General features: G+C 46.4%; 1 protein-coding gene across 1 annotated transcript in view; it reads right to left on the bottom strand.

Moving 5' to 3' along the window:
- Positions 1-11108, bottom strand: part of SLC30A5 (solute carrier family 30 member 5) — a 49259-nt gene extending 38151 nt beyond the window's left edge. Inside the window, exons 1-3 of the mRNA XM_089653487.1 lie at positions 10796-11108; positions 7284-7406; positions 84-150 (exon numbers count right to left, since the gene is read on the bottom strand). Of these exons, the coding sequence (XP_089509613.1) occupies positions 84-150; positions 7284-7406; positions 10796-10866 (261 nt within the window). The 5' untranslated portion in view covers positions 10867-11108. The remainder of the gene's footprint in view (positions 1-83; positions 151-7283; positions 7407-10795) is intronic.
- Between the last annotated feature and the right edge of the window lie 8486 nt (positions 11109-19594).

The following is a 19594-nucleotide window of genomic DNA, read 5'->3' as shown; positions in this document are numbered from 1 at the left end:
CACAAACAAAAAATGTGTGTTCTCTCTTCCATGATTATGTAATATCCAAAAATACAACAAACCATTCGGTTATATCAACTTACTTGGCGTCTAGTAATTGTCTTCCCAGAAGAAAATGGTTTTTGAAACAAAACCATAAAAAATGCAGACCTGTGGAGAAAAAAGTACATGTATTCAATGACCTATGTAAGATTCCTAATAGATGCTGAGAACATGACGTATTACATCTATTACGGAAAACCCCAGGAATCCAAATAAGTCTGTTTATGAAGACCCACACCAACATCTTTTCAAAGGCACTTGTAGCTGAAGCCTGGCCCCCAGAATATGTACCTATAACTCAATCCAAAAATTGCCAAGATCACCCTGGGGTGGTGATGGAGCAAACCCAGAAGCACAGCTTACATCATGTAAAGGTGATCTCCATACAGATATAAAAGACAATCTATTATAGCTTTTTAATCATAAAACACTACCATTACCACTAAATCTTTCTTTTAAATGCAAGCGCTTTAAGTGCCTGAATTTCACCTGGTACCAGCCGCTGTACAGAGCTCCATTGTGAGAAGAAGCAGAACAAGAAGCCAAATGCGCTGACAAGAAGCATGTTGATAGGCTGAAAATTAGTGTCCAAGAGAAGAGCTCATCATTGTGCTGCTTCTAATTTCACTGTTTAGTCATAGGTAGAAGTCAGTCCAGGATGACCTGGGCTCAGAGGAAGTGGGTTGAATGAAGTGGTATGTAGCCAAGCACAAAGTGATTGGCTGGGGTTTGGGGCAGCTGTCCAAAACTGGACGCAACCAGCTGCATCCAGGCTCGGACGCAACCAGCTGCATGCAGGCTCGGACGCAACCAGCTGCATCCAGGCTCGGACATCTGTCCCAAAACACTACTAATTGCTCTGTGTGTGACTACATGTGACCAGCAGCGGCCGCTGTCAACCCCCCCCCCATTAGTTTAAATGGGCCAAGCAGCTGCTACTGCATAATGCAGTCATTGCAGAGGCAAGAAACCATAGATTCTTGTTGCAGGAACCTGGCTGCCTCAACAAACCGGCCATGTGACACAGATCTTTAAGTACACCTGTAGCGAGTAGATTCAGCTGACACTGCTGACCTCCTTAAAATGCTAATTATTTGGCTGTCTCTGGCTGCACTATGATTCCTTATCATGAAACAAGCATGAACCTGGTGACGTTAGAACTCCTAATGTGAGGAATCTAATAATCAATGTTTTCACTTATGATTCACACATTTTTCACCTTTTCAGTTTGATTCAGTTAGTAAAATGTATGAATCATTGGTAAAACACGAATAACTAGAACCCAAAATATTGAGGTTGGAGACGCTCTTGAGAGGTTGGGTAACCCACAGATTCATGACTCAAAACATAACACTACAAGCAGTTAGGACACCTGCTACGGATATACCTGTTCCAGGCCCCTAACTAGCCAAGTAAAGGAAGATGAGGATGAAAGTCCCTGACTGCACCTTCAGGCCTCATTCACACTGCTGTGTTTATTTAAAGTGGTATTAATCCCAAAACCAAAAATGTAATATGCTGCAGCTTACCAATTAGCAGATGTTGTGGCTGCATTAGTTTATTTCCCCCTCTGTTTTCACCCAGTGACCTGGCCAGTAACACACCTCCTGTATTAGAGTGCCACCACTCTGAATTAAGAAGCACAGGGGGCACATTTGGGCAACAGAATTTTCAGTCTGGGGGGAGGGAAGTGTTAGAAGTAATAGCAGATTTAACAAAAGTTAATGTTTTGTAAGCAGCTGCAGCAAACAGTTATTTTTTCCTTTTAGGATAACAGTTTTACAGATATAAAAGATGATCATTGTAAGCATTGTAAGTCAGTGTTAAATGGTTTGTCTAATTCCTGTAACTGATACATTTGCAGGAGAGCTTGCTCCTCTGAAAAACAACAGACTTACTGGCTGGATCACCAGAAGAAAATAGAAGAAAGCAAGCCTAAAAAGGAAAATAAATGCAGCCATCACATCTAAGAATTGGTAGCTACAATATAATAAATGTTTGCTTTTGCATTTAATACGGATTTAAGCAGGATCTTGCTGGCAGCAAGATCCTACATAAAATCTTGTCCAAACACTCTTTGTAAAGTTTGTGCACTCTTTCCATGCCTACAGCATAAATGTACGCAACTGCCTGCAGATCAGGGCTGACATCAACAAAGTGTCAGCAGCACCTGTGCTGAAAATCACACACTATTAATGTTTACATGGTGGCCCTGAATGAGTTAGTAATACAGTGGCAACATATGTGCAAAATGACTGGCTGAGATCGTTCTTTTCATGCGCCGCTGCTCCATGAATGACTCCTTTAGCACTGTTATATAATAATTATTAGTGTAAAATCAGTGGAACACGCAGATTATTGATATATACAGTTAGGTCCATATATATTTGGACACAAGCACAATTTTAGTTTTTTCAGCTATTTACCAAAACAAATTCAAGCTTTAGTTATATAATGGATATGGGCTGAAAGTGCACATCCTCAGGTTTAATTTGAGGGTATGTACATCCAAATTGGAGGAAGAGTTTAGGAATCACAGCTCTTAAGAGTAGCCACCCCCCCCTTTTTCAAGGGACCAAAAGTAATTGGACAATTTAATCAAAAGCTGTTTCATGGCCAGGTGTGGGCTCCTCCATTATTTCCTCTTCAATTAAGCAGGTAAAAGGTCTGGAGTTGATTCTAAGTGTGGTATTTGCATTTGGAATCTATTGCTGGGAACCTATATCATGCGTTCAAAGGAGCCGTCCATGCAAGTGAAACAGGCCATTGTAAGGCTTCAAAAACGAAAAAATCCATCAGAGAGATAGTAGCAACATTAGGAGTGGCCAAATCAACAGTTTGGTCCATTCTGAGGAAAGAACTCACTGGTGAGCTCAGCAACATAAGGCATGGAAGACAACAGTTATGGATGATCGCGTGCATTTCACTTGCTGAAGGCTTGAGGTGATTGTAGCCGTATTAGTGCATTTGCGACAGAAAAAATTGAGTACTGTCCATGATACTTTTTTTTTATTTAACATACAATTTTGAGGACAAGCTTTTGGGGTATGTCCCCTTCTTCAGGGTCCAAGCAGTACTAATCACACAGTTTTAGCAGAATGTTAGAAGAGATGTGGGAGATGAAAAAAAAAAAAAAAGACTAGAGATAAAACACAGCAAAAGCAAAGACAAGAGGGGGGGGCAGCACTACAGAGGGAGTCATGCTTGAGGTGATAGTCATAAAACTCAGGCCGTTATCTCGTGTCAAATAGAATTATCATTCTTAGTTTAAAAGTTTTTCTTTCCTGAATGGATTTAAAATTTCCTTTAAGAACTAAAATATTGAGGTCTTCCATTGTGTGGCCTGGTTGTGCGAAATGGTGTCCCAAATGGTACAAAAGTCATCTTCTTTATGTTCCTTGATGGTATATCCGTGCAAATTCATCCTTGTTTGCAACTTCTGTCCTGTTTTGCCAACATAAGATCCGTTGCTGCATTTTCTGCACTGGATAAGGTACACAACATTACTGGAGGTGCAGCTGTATGATCCAGAGATATTGAATATCCCTTTTCAGTGTTTGACACTTTTTGATGGCTTGATTTGGTTGCACAGTTTGCAGTGTTTTTTATTTCAGGGTTTGCTTCCATTATTTGTGACATCTTGATCAGAAGGAAGATTCCTACTGATTAGTTTTTTTCTGAGGTTGGGGAGTTGTCTGAAGGCCAGTATTGGGGGTTGCTGGAATATTTCTTTCAGAGTTCCATCCTCTGTTATGATGGGTTGTAAATCTTTGATTATTGTTCTTATCCCTTCTAGTGCTGGGTTGTATGTGGTTATTAGAGGTACACGGTTGTTTGTTTTTTTTCTCCTTGTACTGAAGTAGATTTTCTTTTCGGGTTCTCAAGGCTGTTTTTATGCTGGTTTTGTCCTTGTAACCTTTCTTATGGAAGGCGTCTGCTAGTGTCCCGAGATGTTTATCTCTGTCTCTTGGGTCAGAACATATTCGGTGGTATCTAATGGCCTGTGTATGATGGCACGTTTTGTGTGTTGGGGGTGGAAGCTGGAACTGTGGAGGTAGTTGCATCTGTCAGTGGGTTTCCTGTATATTGAGGTGTGAAGCATATCATCCCTGATGTATACTGTGGTGTCTAGGAAGTTGACGTGTGTGTGAGAGTATTCCATTTTTAGTTTGATTGAGGGATGAAAAGTGTTGATCAATGAGTAAAATTGTTTTAGGTGTTCTTCACCTTCTGTCCATATGATGAAAATATCATCAATATAGCGATAGTATCTGTATGGTTTTTGTTCCATGCTGTTCAGGAATTTTTCCTCAAGATCAGCCATAAATAAATTGGCATATTGGGGTGCCATTTTACTTCCCATCGCAGTGCCCATACATTGGGGATAGATGTCTTTATTGAAAGTAAAGTAGTTGTGTGCAAGTATGAATTCAATGAGTTGTGTAACATCCTCAGCAGTGTATTTGTGGTTTGGTGAGGATGATAAGGATCTGTGACATGCAGCTAATCCATCCTTGTGAGGGATATTACTATACAGGGATACTACATCTATAGTCACTAGAAGTGTGTTAGATGGTAATTGCTGTATGTTGTTGATCTTGTTCAGAAAGTCAGTTGTGTCTTGCAGGAAACTAGCAGTATTCTTGACTAACGGTTTTAACATTTTTTCTACAAAGCCTGAGATTTGTTCAGTGAGTGTGTTCATAACTTGCTGAATTTTTGCTGAAGGCAAAACTAAAAGGCAGAAAGAGCCACAAACAAAGAACAACTGAAGACAGCTGCAGTTAAAGCCTGGCAAAGCATCAAAAAGGAGGAAACCCAGTCTTTGGTAATGTCCATGGGCTTCAGGAAGTCTTTGCCAGTAAAGGATTCTCAACAAAATATTAAAAATGAACATTTTATTTAGGATTATATTCAACTGTCCAATTACTTTTGGTCCCTTGAAAAAGGGGGGATGGTTACTCTTAAGAGCAGTAATTCGTAAACCCTTCTCCAATTTGGATGTACATACCCTCAAATTAAACCTAAGCGTGTGCACTTTCAGCCCATATCCATTATATAACTATAGCTTGAATATGTTTTAGCAAAAATCTGAAAAAAATAAATTAAATTAATAAAATAAATAAAAAATTGTGCCTGTGTCCAAATATATACAGTATGGACCTAACTGTACATGCTGGGCCCAAGCAGCAGTGGCGGCCAACAGAGTTCAATTACGATGTACACATGTAAACATTAACACAAATGTTTACATGCATACAACATAAAATACAGCTGGAAATACAGTCCAGGATGCAGCTATATCCTTTTTTTTTTGCTGCTGAACTCAAAGTTGCATATAGATATGCACAAGACAATGCGCTGCACGCAGTTTATTCAGCATGTGTGAATGAGGCCCTAACAAGTTAGAAATGGTAGAACCCATTGTTCTTTTCAGACAAGTTCCTCTGACAGTGTACAGTCATTCTATTGTAGAAGAACTAGATCAACACGAAATCTGTAAGCACGGAAAATTAGATTTTTGTCTTCCAGATCACTGAGAAAGAAACATTATCCGAAAAATAAACAAACAGTCACAGCCAAAGGAGCCGTCCCAACATTCCACAGTCAGCAGAAGTAAAACAGGTTAGAATATGCCTTGTGTGCACAATACAGGACTAAGAAGCAATGTGTCCAATGCACTGGAAACTTACAGCTGGAGTATAGATAGTCATTATATTGTTATCCATGTCATTCCAACTAGATATTTAAAAAAAAAAAAAAAAAAATTTTTTTTTAGCAAATTAATAAATCCTCTCATTTAGAGACAAATTTACTAAAATGTGAAGTGAACTGAACCTTAGCATGATTTATTCACACGTTGGTAGGGCGACGTTAACCTGTGATCACATCAAACACCCAGTTATGTAAAGAATGCTTTTTTAAAATGTCCTTACCCATGACTTGTTGTTTGAAGTAAACACAGGTCCGCCTCACCTTGCTTCATATCATAGTAAATTGGGTCTGCGGTTCCTTCCGTGATCACTACAGAACACAGCAGTGAGGTAGACGTCACAGGATGGAACCACAGTGTGCGGCAGGCAAAATAATTATCTTACACTTCCTGAAGTGTTGAATGCAGAAGGTTCTGAATCGCTGTAAGACCTCATTAAGACGGGCAAATAGCCTGCTGTGTTCAGATGAGTCTAAATGTCGGTGTCCAGGGTCAGTCAGAGTCCCTATTCGCATGTAACCGCTCGGGTGAGCAGAGCAGCAGGGTACAAATCTGGTTACGTCTGTTCGCACACAGTGCATGCAGCCAGACATATGAATGAGGCTTATAGGAAGGAGACCTTGTGGCTGGAGAGATTATAATACCTTTTCTATTGCAAGGAGCTAGCATTCAGGATCAGATGGACAGGACCGCTTCAAATGTGTTTGCTAATCCTAGAAATGTTCAGATCCAGTAATAACTCCTAAACTAACTGAAAGACCATCACTGAAAATGCTTTCCCCTAGACCAGCGGTTCTCAACCAGTGGGTCACGTCCCCTTTGGGGGTCGAACGACCCTTTCACAGGGGTTGCCTAAGACCATCAGAAAACACATGTTTCCGATGGTCTTAAGAACTGAGACACCGCTCCTCTATCCGTCTCCAGGTGGGTCCGCCCACATGCAGATACGCCCACATACGAGTAAGAGAACAGTCAGCAGTGATGACACCTGACCCCTCTGCCCCAGCCTATCATCTCTCACAACTTCTGCACCACCCATTGTCTGCACTGCTCCCCCAATCATCGCTGAGCGGCGACATCATCCCCAGCTCTAAATGCGGGGCGGGGCTTATCGGGATTAAACTAGAACTTGACCAACCAGACGAGGTGACGTGTCAACGGGAAGCGCCAGTGAAGAAGTTTTGACGTCCTCAGATTGGGTGTGGCCTCTGTCAGGGAGTCGGCTAGCTGGGGACTGGGTGGAGGAGGGGGAAGAGTGGATCCAAGATGGCGGTGGTGTGGAGGTGAGAGCGGGCCGTGTGTGAAGAGAGCTGGCTGCTCTGTGTGGTGGGGATGGGGGAGGTGTGACGCCTTGTATGGCGGGAATGAGAAGAGCTGCTGCAGTTATGAAGTAGCAACAAAAATTATTTTATGGTTGGGGGTCACCACAACATGACGAACTGTATTAAAGGGTCATGGCATTAGGAAGGCTGAGAACCACTGCCCTAGATAAAGGTGCCGTTTCTGAACAAGAAGCCTACTTACTTACCCTAATTTTAATATAAAGATAAACTGTACAATATGGACTACTTTCAATAGATCGTAGGATTCGAAGATCCCGAGAGTCTTCAAGAACTTGGTGAAGCAGAGAAGTACAATGTATCGGGTCAGCCTGTTAAAGAAACATAGTTAAGTACAGCATTCAAGTATTAGCAGAGCTACAATGACAATTACAATGAAACGCGTGTAAAAAGCTGGGGTTGATCTACTTAAGACACTTTGCACTAAAAAGCAGTTGCTCCAGGGCTTAGTAAATGAGGCAAAGCTAAAAGAATACCCAATCACATGGAAAACAAAACAGCATTTTTGCTTAGACATGATTGGATGATAGCAGAGCATCCCCTATTTACTAAGCTTTGGCACAACTGCACTTGAAAACTACGGTACACAGTGTTTTTGCCTTTAGTAAATCAAGCCTTGTGTCTGGTCAGTTGTGCAACAAAGTTTTCCATCCCAGAATGTTAATATAATGACAATCCTACTCCCCCCCCCCCCACACACACACATGTTGTAGTTAATAGAAGCTGAAGCTAGAAGACATAACCTGGATTTTGTATTTCAGCAGAAACCCTTAAAATGGTTTATTTCACACAAAGTTGATCTTGCAGTTCTGTGCAATGGATAGCAGACTGTGTTGGCCACCTAGGACTCTGTGGTGCATTTTACAGTCCAGCATCCAGAAGGAATTTTAAGGAACGGTCACTCTTACCTGTGGATTTTTACATTTATTTTAGGTAATGAAGACTGCAGCAGAAAGGTGAGACTCTTTGCTGAGGGTTACAGCATCAGGACACAGGTGGAAAGATTCCACTACTCTAAAAATAGAGAAATAAGTAAACACCAGCTGTGTGGAGGACTGGGACTGCCAGTGCTGCAGCAATTGAATCTCTAGGAAAATAGAAGGTTTGTGGTAGGCCCAATTATGGAGTTCTAAAGGTCCCTACAGTGGAAGTAAACTCACCTTGGCCCATGTCTCCTACGTCTTCTTCATTCAAGCCTCGCTCAGACTCCTCAGCATTTATCGAATCTGGGAATGTGTCTGTGCCCCCCCTCCATCATCATCCCATTCTTCAAACCCCGCCATGGCACTGTTGCGAACTGCAGTGACAGGGGTTGGATGTGGGAACTGACACTCTCAGATGTGTTGAATGCTAAAGAGTCTGATAAAGGTGGCTGTACTGGAAGAGAGGGAAGGTAGCAGAGACAGGATGCTGCAGAGATGGATATTCTCCCTCTTCTGATGCAGGGACCTGACCGTTTTATATCTGTAGAGACCCAATAGGATCTTTTTACAGCAAATCCGTGCTTGTCCCATGAAGGACAGAGCAACAGGTTCTCTTTAATCCCCCATTCCCAGTAGAATGAAGTCATCACTGCTTCATCTTCTACCCTTCCCTTCGGTTTCTTCCAGGTTCCGGAAACCACAGACATGCCACCGGACCCATCCCCCTCCCCTATCCACACTGTATGGAAGCCAATGCCTCCTAGGACAAGTGAATTGCATATCCCAGGAGACACTAGAAGCAGAGCATGTCAATCTCTGGACAGAGACAGGGGCCTGACCGAAATGTGGATGACTAAAAATAAATAAATAAAAAAAAGAGGAGGGGGGCATGTTGTGGAGGTGTGAAGGTTTAAGGGAAGCAAAGTCATCTTTTATTGTGAAGGTCTGCATTCACTCTACTGCTAGCAGGGAAAAACGCAGTACTTCCAGGTATGGTTGGAGAACATGATAGCACTGAGCCAACGACCACTGCAGTTACATGGGGAGAGTCTAGGGCCCTGCATAAGCTAAGCTTTCAGAGACTTGTAATGAACACATAGTAACCTCTTCTATAACGGAGCAAAAAAGGGAAGGGATGCGGTGCCGTGGGAGGGGGGGGGGGGGGGGGGAGGAAGGGATGCGGTGCCGGGGAGGGGAAGGAAGGGATGCGGTGCCGTAGAAGGGAGGGGGGGGGGGGGGGAAGGAAGGGATGCGGTGCCGTAGAAGGGAGGGGAAAGAAGGGATGCGGTGCCGTAGAGGGGAGGGGAAGGAAGGGATGCGGTGCCATAGAGGGGAAGGAAGGGATGCGGTGCCATAGAGGGGAAGGAAGGGATGCGGTGCCGTAGAGGGGAAGGAAGGGATGCGGTGCCGTAGAGGGGAAGGAAGGGATGCGGTGCCGTAGAGGGGAAGGAAGGGATGCGGTGCCGTAGAGGGGAAGGAAGGGATGGGGTGCCGTAGAGGGGAGGGGAAGGAAGGGATGGGGTGCCGTAGAGGGGAAGGAAGGGATGCGGTGCCGTAGAGGGGAAGGAAGGGATGCGGTGCCGTAGAGGGGAAGGAAGGGATGCGGTGCCGTAGAGGGGAAGGAAGGGATGCGGTGCCGTAGAGGGGAAGGAAGGGATGCGGTGCCGTAGAGGGGAGGGGAAGGAAGGGATGCGGTGCCATAGAGGGGAAGGAAGGGATGCGGTGCCGTAGAGGGGAGGGGAAGGGATGAGGTGCCGAGGAGAGGAAGGAAGGAAAAGAAGGGATGTGCTGCCGAAGAAGGGAGAGAAAGGATAAGAAGGGAAGGGATTCGGAGCTGTAGTAGGGAAGGGTTGCAGAGCTGTAGAGGGGAAGGGATGCGGTGCAGTAGAGGGGAAAGGGTGCGGTGCAGTAGAGGGGAAGGGGTACGGTGCTGTAGAGGGGAAGGGGTGTGGTAGTATGGGGGAGGGAAGGGATGCAGTGCTGTAGAGGGGAAAGGGATGCAGTGCTGTATAGGGGAAGGGGTGCGGTAGTATGGGGGAGGGGAAGGGATGCAGTGCTGTAGAGGGGAAAGGGATGCGGTGCTGTAGAGGGGAAAGGGATGCGGTGCTGTAGAGGAGAAAGGGATGCGGTGCTGTAGAGGAGAAAGGGATGTGGTAGTATGGGGGAGGGGAAGGGATGCGGTGCTGTGGAGGGAGGGGAAGGTAAGCGGTGCTGTATAGGGGAAGGGGTGTGGTAGTATGGGGGAGGGGAAGGGATGCAGTGCTGTAGAGGGGAAAGGGATGAGGTGCTGTAGAGGGGAAAGGGATGTGGTGCTGTAGAGGGGAAAGGTTTGTGGTAGTATGGGGGAGGGGAAGGGATGCAGTGCTGTAGAGGGGAAAGGGATGCGGTGCTGTAGAGGGGAAAGGGATGCGGTGCTGTAGAGGGGAAAGGGATGCGGTGCTGTAGAGGGGAAAGGGATGTGGTGCTGTAGAGGGGAAAGGGATGTGGTGCTGTAGAGGGGAAAGGGATGTGGTAGTATGGGGGAGGGGAAGGGATGCGGTGCTGTGGAGGGAGGGGAAGGGAAGCGGTGCTGTAGAGGGGAAGGGAAGGGATGCGGTGCTGTAGAGCAGAAGGGAAGCGGTGCTGTAGAGCGGAAGGGAATGGATGCGGTGCTGTAGAGCGGAAGGTAAGCGGTGCTGTAGAGGGGGGGAGGGATAGTATGGAAAGGGGGGCGGGATAATATTAAAGTGAACCTGTCACTGATAATGGACTAAGCACACAATATAAGCTCCGGTCACCTGGACTCCGGGGCATCCACAGGGCCCAGCCTGCCCGTACTCATCACATTACTGCTGTACTTGTCCTCCATGGCTCTCCCCGGACAGTCCTAGTCCCTCATCCGGGACAGCCGGATCCCCTATAGGAGGAAGGACCCCCGGCCCTCTACAGCCGCTGCTCCCCGCTCTGGGCGGAGGGTGCCTGGGAACACATGGAGGCGGAGAGGTGATAGCCAGGCACAGGGACCATATTCTGGCTATACAGCCTCCAGTACTGCCAGCTCGCCGGCCCGTAGTGATGATGGAGCAGGAAGCGTCAGATGGAGGTGACGTCATCGGACTACGGGGAGCCGGCAGGGACAAGACTGCTGATAACTCATATCTGCCACATGGACGGGGAGGGGGCGCTCTATTACTCATTACTGAACCATACACTGGCTGCATTGAACTTGAAGGATGCAGAAAGTCCTTCACATGTTAGGGGACCTGTACTGAGGGAATAAGGAAGCCTGCCATTGCTTACCTCCTGTAAATGCTGCTCACCTGGCTCTAGTACTCTTAAGAGGTGACCTGGAGCAAGTCACAGTGAAGTCAGAACTTGTACAGAGGTCATTGGGTCATCATGACAGCCAGGCAGTTAACATCTTAAAGCAGACCCCCCCCTCCCCCACCCACTCTCAAGCATTGCACTCTTCCCCCCTCCTCTCACACAATTTCACATGTATTTATTTATTTTGAATAGCTATTTTCTGGACCCTTCCACAAATGGTGTCCCAGCCTCCTGGGACAAGGGGTGGGCAAGAGGGGCCGCCGCCCAGGGTGCATTAGTAGGGGAGGGTGCTTCTCACCACGCACATGCTCCAGCTCAGGGGCGGACTGACAACTCATGGGGCCCCCGGGCAATAGGGGATCATGAGGCCCCTGTGTCCTTGCCCAAACTCAAAAAAGCCTATGAAAAAGGTACCAGGGGCATCTCATGGGGCCCCCTACTGACCCAGGGCCCTCGGGCAGTGCCCGAGTTTCCAAATGGTCAGTCCGCCCCTGCTCCAGCTACATCTGTCACGCTGTGCTCCAACGTGCTCACTCTCCCCCACTACAAGCATTTGCTAGTTGCTGGAAGGCAAGCAATTGGCCGCACAAGTACAGTGCACACCGCTTCCCTGCTGGAGCAAGGGGGAAGTATTGGTGCAGGGTGGTACACCCCATTCTTCTGTATGCGTTAGAGGGGGCGCGGCTCCTCATCCATGCCCTGGGTGCTGAACCAGCCTGTCCCAGTACTGCCTGGGACACTGACACATTCCTAGAGGTCTCATGGTAGCCAAAAAAGTTTTGCCTTCACTCAACAAGCTGAAGATAGGTTAATTGACTCCTGTCTAACCCTAGGTTCACATCTGTGCGGGTGGTGCCGCTGCGAATCCGCACGAAAATCCGTGTAACCGCACCACCCGCACAGAGAAATGCGGACCCGCAGGCGGTGTGCCATTAGTTCTAATGGCACGCCGCCCGCACTGGGAAGCGCAACCGTACTGGGAACCGAGGTTCCCGCGCGGGCTGCATTTTCCAAAGAAGTGCAGGGACTTCTTCCCTGCGTGTCACGGGGCACAGGAGTCCATTCAAATGAATGATCTCTTTTGCCCACGCAAAACGCGGCACGCACGGCCACATATATGTGAACCAGGGGTTAATGTCTAAATTGTCCCTAGTATGTGTATGTATGAATGTGAGTTAGGGACCTTAGATTGTACACCCTTTGAGGGTTAGGGACTGATGTGAATGTACAATATATATGTAAAGCACTGCATAAATTGATGGCGCTATAAAAGTACCTGTAATAAATAAACAGAAGGTGATTGGTTACTTTGCACAGCTGCTACAGTTTTGATAAATTACCTTTTTATCCTAGACAGAGGAAAATAACAAAAACAAAAAGGTCTGTGCGGAGAAAAGAATCCGAAATAAATATAAAATAGTTCATTCAGGCTTAATCTAATTCAGCATCAGGGTCGGGGCAGTATGGTTTACTCTGCGTAGTGAAAACCAAGTGCAAGAGTCAATCTGCGCAGCCACAAATCATATACAAGAATAAAAAACAAATAAACAACAAAAATGCTTTCAGGTTGCTGATATCACTGGTAGAGTGGAAACACCACACTTCCCTTTAGAGTCCAATTTTACCTTAAATAGTGCAGAGCAACCCAATAATGAACTCCAAATGTAAAAAAAAATTATTTGCGAGCAAAAATATTAAAGTCAAGAGTCCCAATCTGTGACATCCACTTCCGTGACAGAAAATGCACAGAATGATCCTTTTATCTTTACTGACGCCTAACTACACCCGTGTTCTCCACCACGTTCAAAGTCCAATCCACTCACCTTATAATGACCTCGAAATATTATGAGGTCACAGCCAGCATGATAAACTTCATGCCAGTGTCAGGTGCACGTCCCCTTTAACCCTTTCATTGCCAGGTCCATATGTTGTATGGACCTGAGAGCTGGGGGGTTCTACATGCACTCCCGGTAGCTGCAGCCATTGGAATTGTGTGTAAATCTGACAAGCATACTCCTGCCTGTCAGATGGAAGCATTCAGGCTGCCACTCAATTGCTTTTACACACCCCCAGTAGCAGTGCCCCCCTGTGCCCCTGCCATGTGTCCCAAGCTCTGCTTGCCCATCTGCGAGCCCAGGACCGGCACAGCAGGAAGAGGAGAAAGAACAGAGAAGACAAAGGTCCGCTTTCCTCCCCTTCTTGTTGCTGGCCCGGAAACAACTTGGGAAACGTAACTTCCAGGTCCCCATGTATGGCCGGGAAAGAATCTAATGTGAGATCTGCACTGCATTAGATTCAGTGGAGCACAAGGGAGACATCCAGGGTCTTTTAGACCGTAAATGTCTCATTAGTCTAGGCTCACACCTAAGCATTTTCTGCTGCGCTTTACGGAAACGCACAGCAGTCCATTTAACATGATTTCCTATGGGACATGTTCACATCTCTGCGTTTTCACCCAGTGCGTTTTTTGGAAAGGGTTAGGGACTTTTTCTAACACAAACCGTTGCACTTTTGGTTCTATAGACTTTAATGGAAACACTACAGAAAAGAATGTAGTGCGTTTTAGCTGTGTTTTTTACGTGTTTTGTATGCATTTTGTATGCATTTTAATCTGACTAGCAACAAGAAAAAAAAAATGCAAAACACACGTGCAAAAACGCAAAACGCACTGCAGAGACGGATCAAATGGAAACTGCATATGTGTGAACCTAGCCTTATACCGAACCTGTCACCAAAAAATCAATACATAGGGGTCTTTCTGCCCCTATGTGATGAGAAAAATATTCAGTAACACGTTAAGTTACACCCAAACACATAAAATCCCCCCCCCGCATAAACATTTTAAGGCCCCCACCCTCACATATATGCATGTATAAAAGTACTCGACGGGGGCACCTACACATGCAATACACTTGTTACATATCACCATGCACACCGAAGTGAGAGCAATATTTCTAGCACCAGACCTTCTCAATGTGTTTTCACACACCCACGGTAATGGTGCCCCCCCCACGCCACTGCCATGTATCCTGGGCCTGGGACCGGCATAGTGGGTGCCGCTGGTTAGAGGGGAAGGAACAGAACAGACACAGGTCCACTCTCCTCCCCTTCTTGGTGCTGACCCGGAAGCAACATGTAAAACGTCACTTCTGGGTCCCCATGCATGGCCGGGAAAGAATCTCATGTTGTGTGATCTGCACTGCATTCGATTCAGTGGCGCACAGAGGAGTCTCATTAAGGAAAACCTGTCACCAAAAATCATTACATAGGGGACGCCATGCACACCGGAGTGAGAGCAATATTTCTTGCACCAGATCTCCTGACTATTGCTAAACGGACGCCCTACAGGGGGCTTTTAAAGTGTTGCCTCTGGAAAATACAGGGTACTGAAGTTTGTCACCATTTCACTGATGCACGCAGATTTAAGGTTTATTATGTTGGGAATCTATTTACTCAGTAAAACCTCTTCTTTTATATTTAACCAAAACACTAGGTAATTTATTGCATTTGTGTGCGATAAAATTTCCTTTAGTGTATTTTTTACTGAAATGTATTTCCTAGACCTTTTCAGTAAAATTGTGTGACATAGAAGCTCAAATACACTCATAGGAAACACCAGCACACACAGTGCTATATAGATCTCTCTGTATTGGACTCCACAGCCAGCAATCCCAATTATATGGCAAACTCACAGCATGATGGCGGTTTCAGTTCCAGGCTCTATTCCCTATATGCGTTACGCCCAAGGGTTGGGCTTCACCAGCAGGAAAAAGGTTCCAAAATTACTGCAGGGATACAGCATAGTGCTATGAGGTTCCCAGCATGGGAAAACACTCCGTATTGCCTGCACTGGCATGGCCCCATCAGACACTAACAGTGTACAAGTACAATCTACCTTGTGAAGTGACCATTTGTCCCATCTCTCTGGTTTACTGCAAGAATATGAAGGGTGTAGCTGGGTGACATGGTCATCTACCATTGTTCAGTGCTGGAGAGACTGAAGGAGGCTACAGCTCTGAACCAGAGGGGAGGTAGGAGTCATGGGCCATTGGAGAGGGGAGTATGAAATCGCTTCTCTTGCAGGGCACCATTCTTTAGAATGGTCTTTTGCACAGACAGGGTTCTTTTATCTACAATCAATAAAAAATTCCTGCTCCACCTGCCTGTAGTAAAAGCATCTCAAACAGGTGTATCATGGGCCATATGCAGACCACTCTTTTTCACTCTTTTTCAGTGGCACTCAGTCACTAAACCATTTATTTTAGCACAAACCTTTCCTTAGGATTATATATATATGTGTTTAATGCATGTTTATGTTATTTATCTGTAAAAGCCTCCCTTGTGTAGACATTTAATGCCTTGCCACTGGGTACCACTTGCCCTTTAAGGGGTTCTCAATGTGAGGAGGTGAGCTTCCTGATCATGTGATCTTTGTGATTTTCTGTGGCAGTGATCATGTGACTGGGAGCCTGTCCCCAGTTCTCCATCATAAACTGGGACCTGGAGCTGTCGATGGCAGTTCTATTACTGTGCCGGGGATGGCGCATATGCATGCTGTCAGCACAACACAGCGGCGCAGGGTGTACTCACATATGGCCATCCAGTGATAAAGCCCACTGCCATGCTGTCACATATATGTGTACAGCTGGTGGCGGGTGATTAAAAGCCCCGAGACTGCTTCTGGGCACTGCCTGCTTGGATGTGATACCGTGACGGAGGCGTAGGTGGGACAGAACACATGCGGAGAGCAGTGGAGAACACAGGGCTTTTATTTAAAGATTTTGACGGTACACGGTGAGAATAGCAAGGTTTTGGCAAACAAAAGTTAAGTCTGTACCACAGGGTAGAACGCCCAACAAAGAGCCCGCAATAAGGCGGAAGATTGGCAGGCAATGGGTAAGTCCAGACCCACAGCGGAAGACAACTCTGGCAGGCAATGGGTTAAGTCCCGGCACGCGGCAGAAGGGCAGACTGGCAGTCAATGGGTAAGTCCAGGCACACAGCAGAAGGGCAGGCTGGCAGGCAATGGGTTAAGTCCCGGCATGCGGCAGAAGGGCAGGCTGGCAGGCAATGGGTAAGTCCAGGTACACAGCAGACTGGCAGGCAATGGTTAAGTCCGGGCACACAGAAGAAGACAGACTGGTAGGCAATAATTCTGGGCACACAGGAGAAGACAGACTGGTAGGCCATAGGTAAGTTGGCAATGAGTAAGTTTGGGCACACAGGAGAAGACAGACTGGTAGGCCATGGGTAAGTCTGGGCACACAGCAGAAGGGCACACTGGTAGGCAATGAGTAAGTCGGGGCACACAGAAGAAGACAGGCTGGTAGGCAATGAGTAAGTCCGGGCACACAACAGAAGGGCAGACTGGTAGGCAATGGGTATGTCCGGGCACACAACAGAAGGGCAGACTGGTAGGCAATGGGCAAGTCTGGGCACACAGGAGAAGGCAGACTGGCAGGCAATGAGTAAGTCCGGGCACACAGCAGAAGACAGACTGGTAGGCAATAAGTAAGTCCGAGCACACAGCAGAAGGCAGACTGGTAGGCAATGAGTAAGTTCGGGCACATAGCAGAAGGGCAGACTGGCAGGCAATGGGCAAGTCCGGGCACACAGCAGAAGGCAGACTGGCAGGCAATGGGCAAGTCCGGGCACACAGCAGAAGGCAGACTGGCAGGCAATGGGCAAGTCCGGGCACACAGCAGAAGGCAGACTGACAGGTAATGGGTAAGTTCGGGCACACAGCAGAAGGCAGACTGGTAGGCAATGGGTAAGTCCGGGCACACAACAGAAGGGCAGACTGGTAGGCAATGGGTAAGTCTGGGCACACAGCAGAAGGCAGAGCACAGGGTAGCAATTCAGGGACTCACCAGCCAGCAGTGGCCTCAGCAGAGGAAGTTTAGGCAGATAGGCACCAACTCCTCACGGGTCTTCAGAGGGCTGTGTGTCTTGGCCGCAACTTCAAGACCACACAGGCAACGTAGAACCACAAGTCCCAGCAGTGCACAAAGCAAAGCACAGTTCAATGCATCACCTAGCAAGGCCTGCAGCCATGAGCTGCACTCCCCCATCCTGACTCAAACTCTGCCTTCTCCCCCCATAGGGACAATATATGGCCCTTTCAATTTGACCAAGCCTCAAGCTCACAAAACACAGGTGCTGACATGTCTGGCTTTTCAGTCACTGCACAGGACACCATGCTGTCTGTGCTCCCTGCTGGGATAAATCTCATCTCCCACCCCCTGCGGGCACAGGAACTCCAAATTATAAACAAAGCAGACAAGCTGACTGCTGACCACACGTGTTAATGTCAACAAAACAACACAAAATAAAATAATATTTCTGCTGTTCATCACAGATACCAACACCATAATATCCCAGACAAAGTCTGCACAGCCATGAAATATCAAAAACAGTCTTTATTAGAAAGTAGAAAATAATATTGATAAGCATTGCAACTGCATCATATTATCCCCACGAGCTTGAATATGATAACTACAATTAAAACCATTATCAGAAGGAAAGATCCATAAGCCGCATATAGAAGGCAGACCCATGTGCATGAAATGAGATGAATGGCAGCTTCAGCCCAGACTCCAGCCAAGCCACTCCCCCAATTGCATTTCACTCCGCCCCTACAATTAAAACCATTACCTGAAAGATAAGCCAGTCCTCTTCTGCCAAATAACTACCAAATACAAAGTTAGCTTCCAAAGAAATCCTTTCTCTGAACCAACCTGGGTCTTAATGGGTACATATGAATAAAGGTAAAGATGTATAGCCCATAGGAAAGTAGCAAATGTATACGTACAGTATATACCTGTATAGTGATATACTCATCAAATGTATATGGCCTCATGCACACAGGGCCTAACAGAATGCTGCTTTTTCCATAATTTGTGTGTGGGGGAAGGGGAGATCATTGCTTTTCTGTGCTTTTACCTGTATATTTTAAAACCCATGACAGGGCCTCTTTAAGGAAAAGACAAACCTGAATGTGCCTTCAGCTGTTCTGTAGTTGAAACTTTTCCTTGCATAAATTTACAGCTAAATACTTCAGAAAATGTTTTATGGCCAATTTTGTTCTGCAATTAATAATGGTAAGTTATAATGTTAAAGTCCAACTCCAGGCACAAGAATAAAATAGCCTTGCAGTGCCCCCTCCACCCCACACTAAGAAGGGTTAAATGCTTATTAAAGTGGTTGTAAACCTCTGAAATGAAAAATGAACAATGCACATCCCTCTATAGTGTGTACTTGCCTCAATCTAAAGCACCTAGTCTACTTCCTGTCTGATCTCTCTTCCCTCCACTATCTACATGACTCACTTCTGACAGTCTAACTCAACACCACAGAATCCTGGACGATGGCCCCGCCCTCTCCAGCACACAGGAAGTGATTGACAGTTTCTGCTGTGCATGTTTCCCTATTATTCTGCCTGGGGTGTGTCTCCATAACCTCCACTTGGGTCTCAGAATTACACCGAAATCTCCTTTCTAGTCTGTGCAGTGTGTGACATTAGATCCCTGCCACCTGCCTGCTGGAGCTGAGAAAAATCCTTTGATCTGTGTATTTTAGAAGGCTATAGAGGGAGGGCTCAGATAAACAGGTACAACTCCGTGTATCACCTGAGGTTAGGCACTTCACTGGGTATATATTTAAGGGTTACAACCACAAATCTAGGGTTATAGTAATAAAAACGTTCCTTACTCCTTGCTGCAGCAGGCTTCCTTTATCCGTGTAACTGGTCCCCCAAAGTATCTTCTCTTAGCTGCTCCCGGCCGTGGTTGCACATTTGCCTTTTCCACGTATAATGTAGGGCTAATAGTCCTGCATTGTACGTGATGATGACATAGCAGGACCGCCCACAGCTTGGAGCGAAGGAGAGAACAGGAGTGTGCCGGAGCCTGCTGGAGTGAGGGTTGCGGTAAGTAACACAGCCTCTTCTCCTGAATTTACTGAGCATTTAACCCTTGCAGTGCAGAGGAACCCACTGCAAAGGTTTTTGTTTTTCCAGCCCAGGCTGGGCCATCATTTTTTTTATTGAAATAAGTCCTCTTGATTTAGCACAATTACATCTGATCAGGGGCGGACTGACCATTTGGAAACTCGGGCACTGCCTGAGGGCCCGGGGTCAGTAGGGGGCCCCATGAGATGCCCCTGGTACCTTTTTCATAGGCTTTTTTAAGTTTGGGCAAGGACACAGAGGCCCCATGATCCCCTATTGCCCGGGGGCCCCATGAGTTGTCAGTCCACCCCTGCATCTGATA

The sequence above is a fragment of the Staurois parvus genome, unplaced genomic scaffold (assembly GCF_062004578.1).
Source record: "Staurois parvus isolate SC_StPar_1 unplaced genomic scaffold, SC_StPar_1.0 ptg000714l, whole genome shotgun sequence".
Lineage (NCBI taxonomy): Eukaryota > Metazoa > Chordata > Amphibia > Anura > Ranidae > Staurois > Staurois parvus.
The sequence above is the reverse complement of the archived record's forward strand: the minus strand, read 5'-3'. Positions and strand labels throughout refer to the sequence as shown.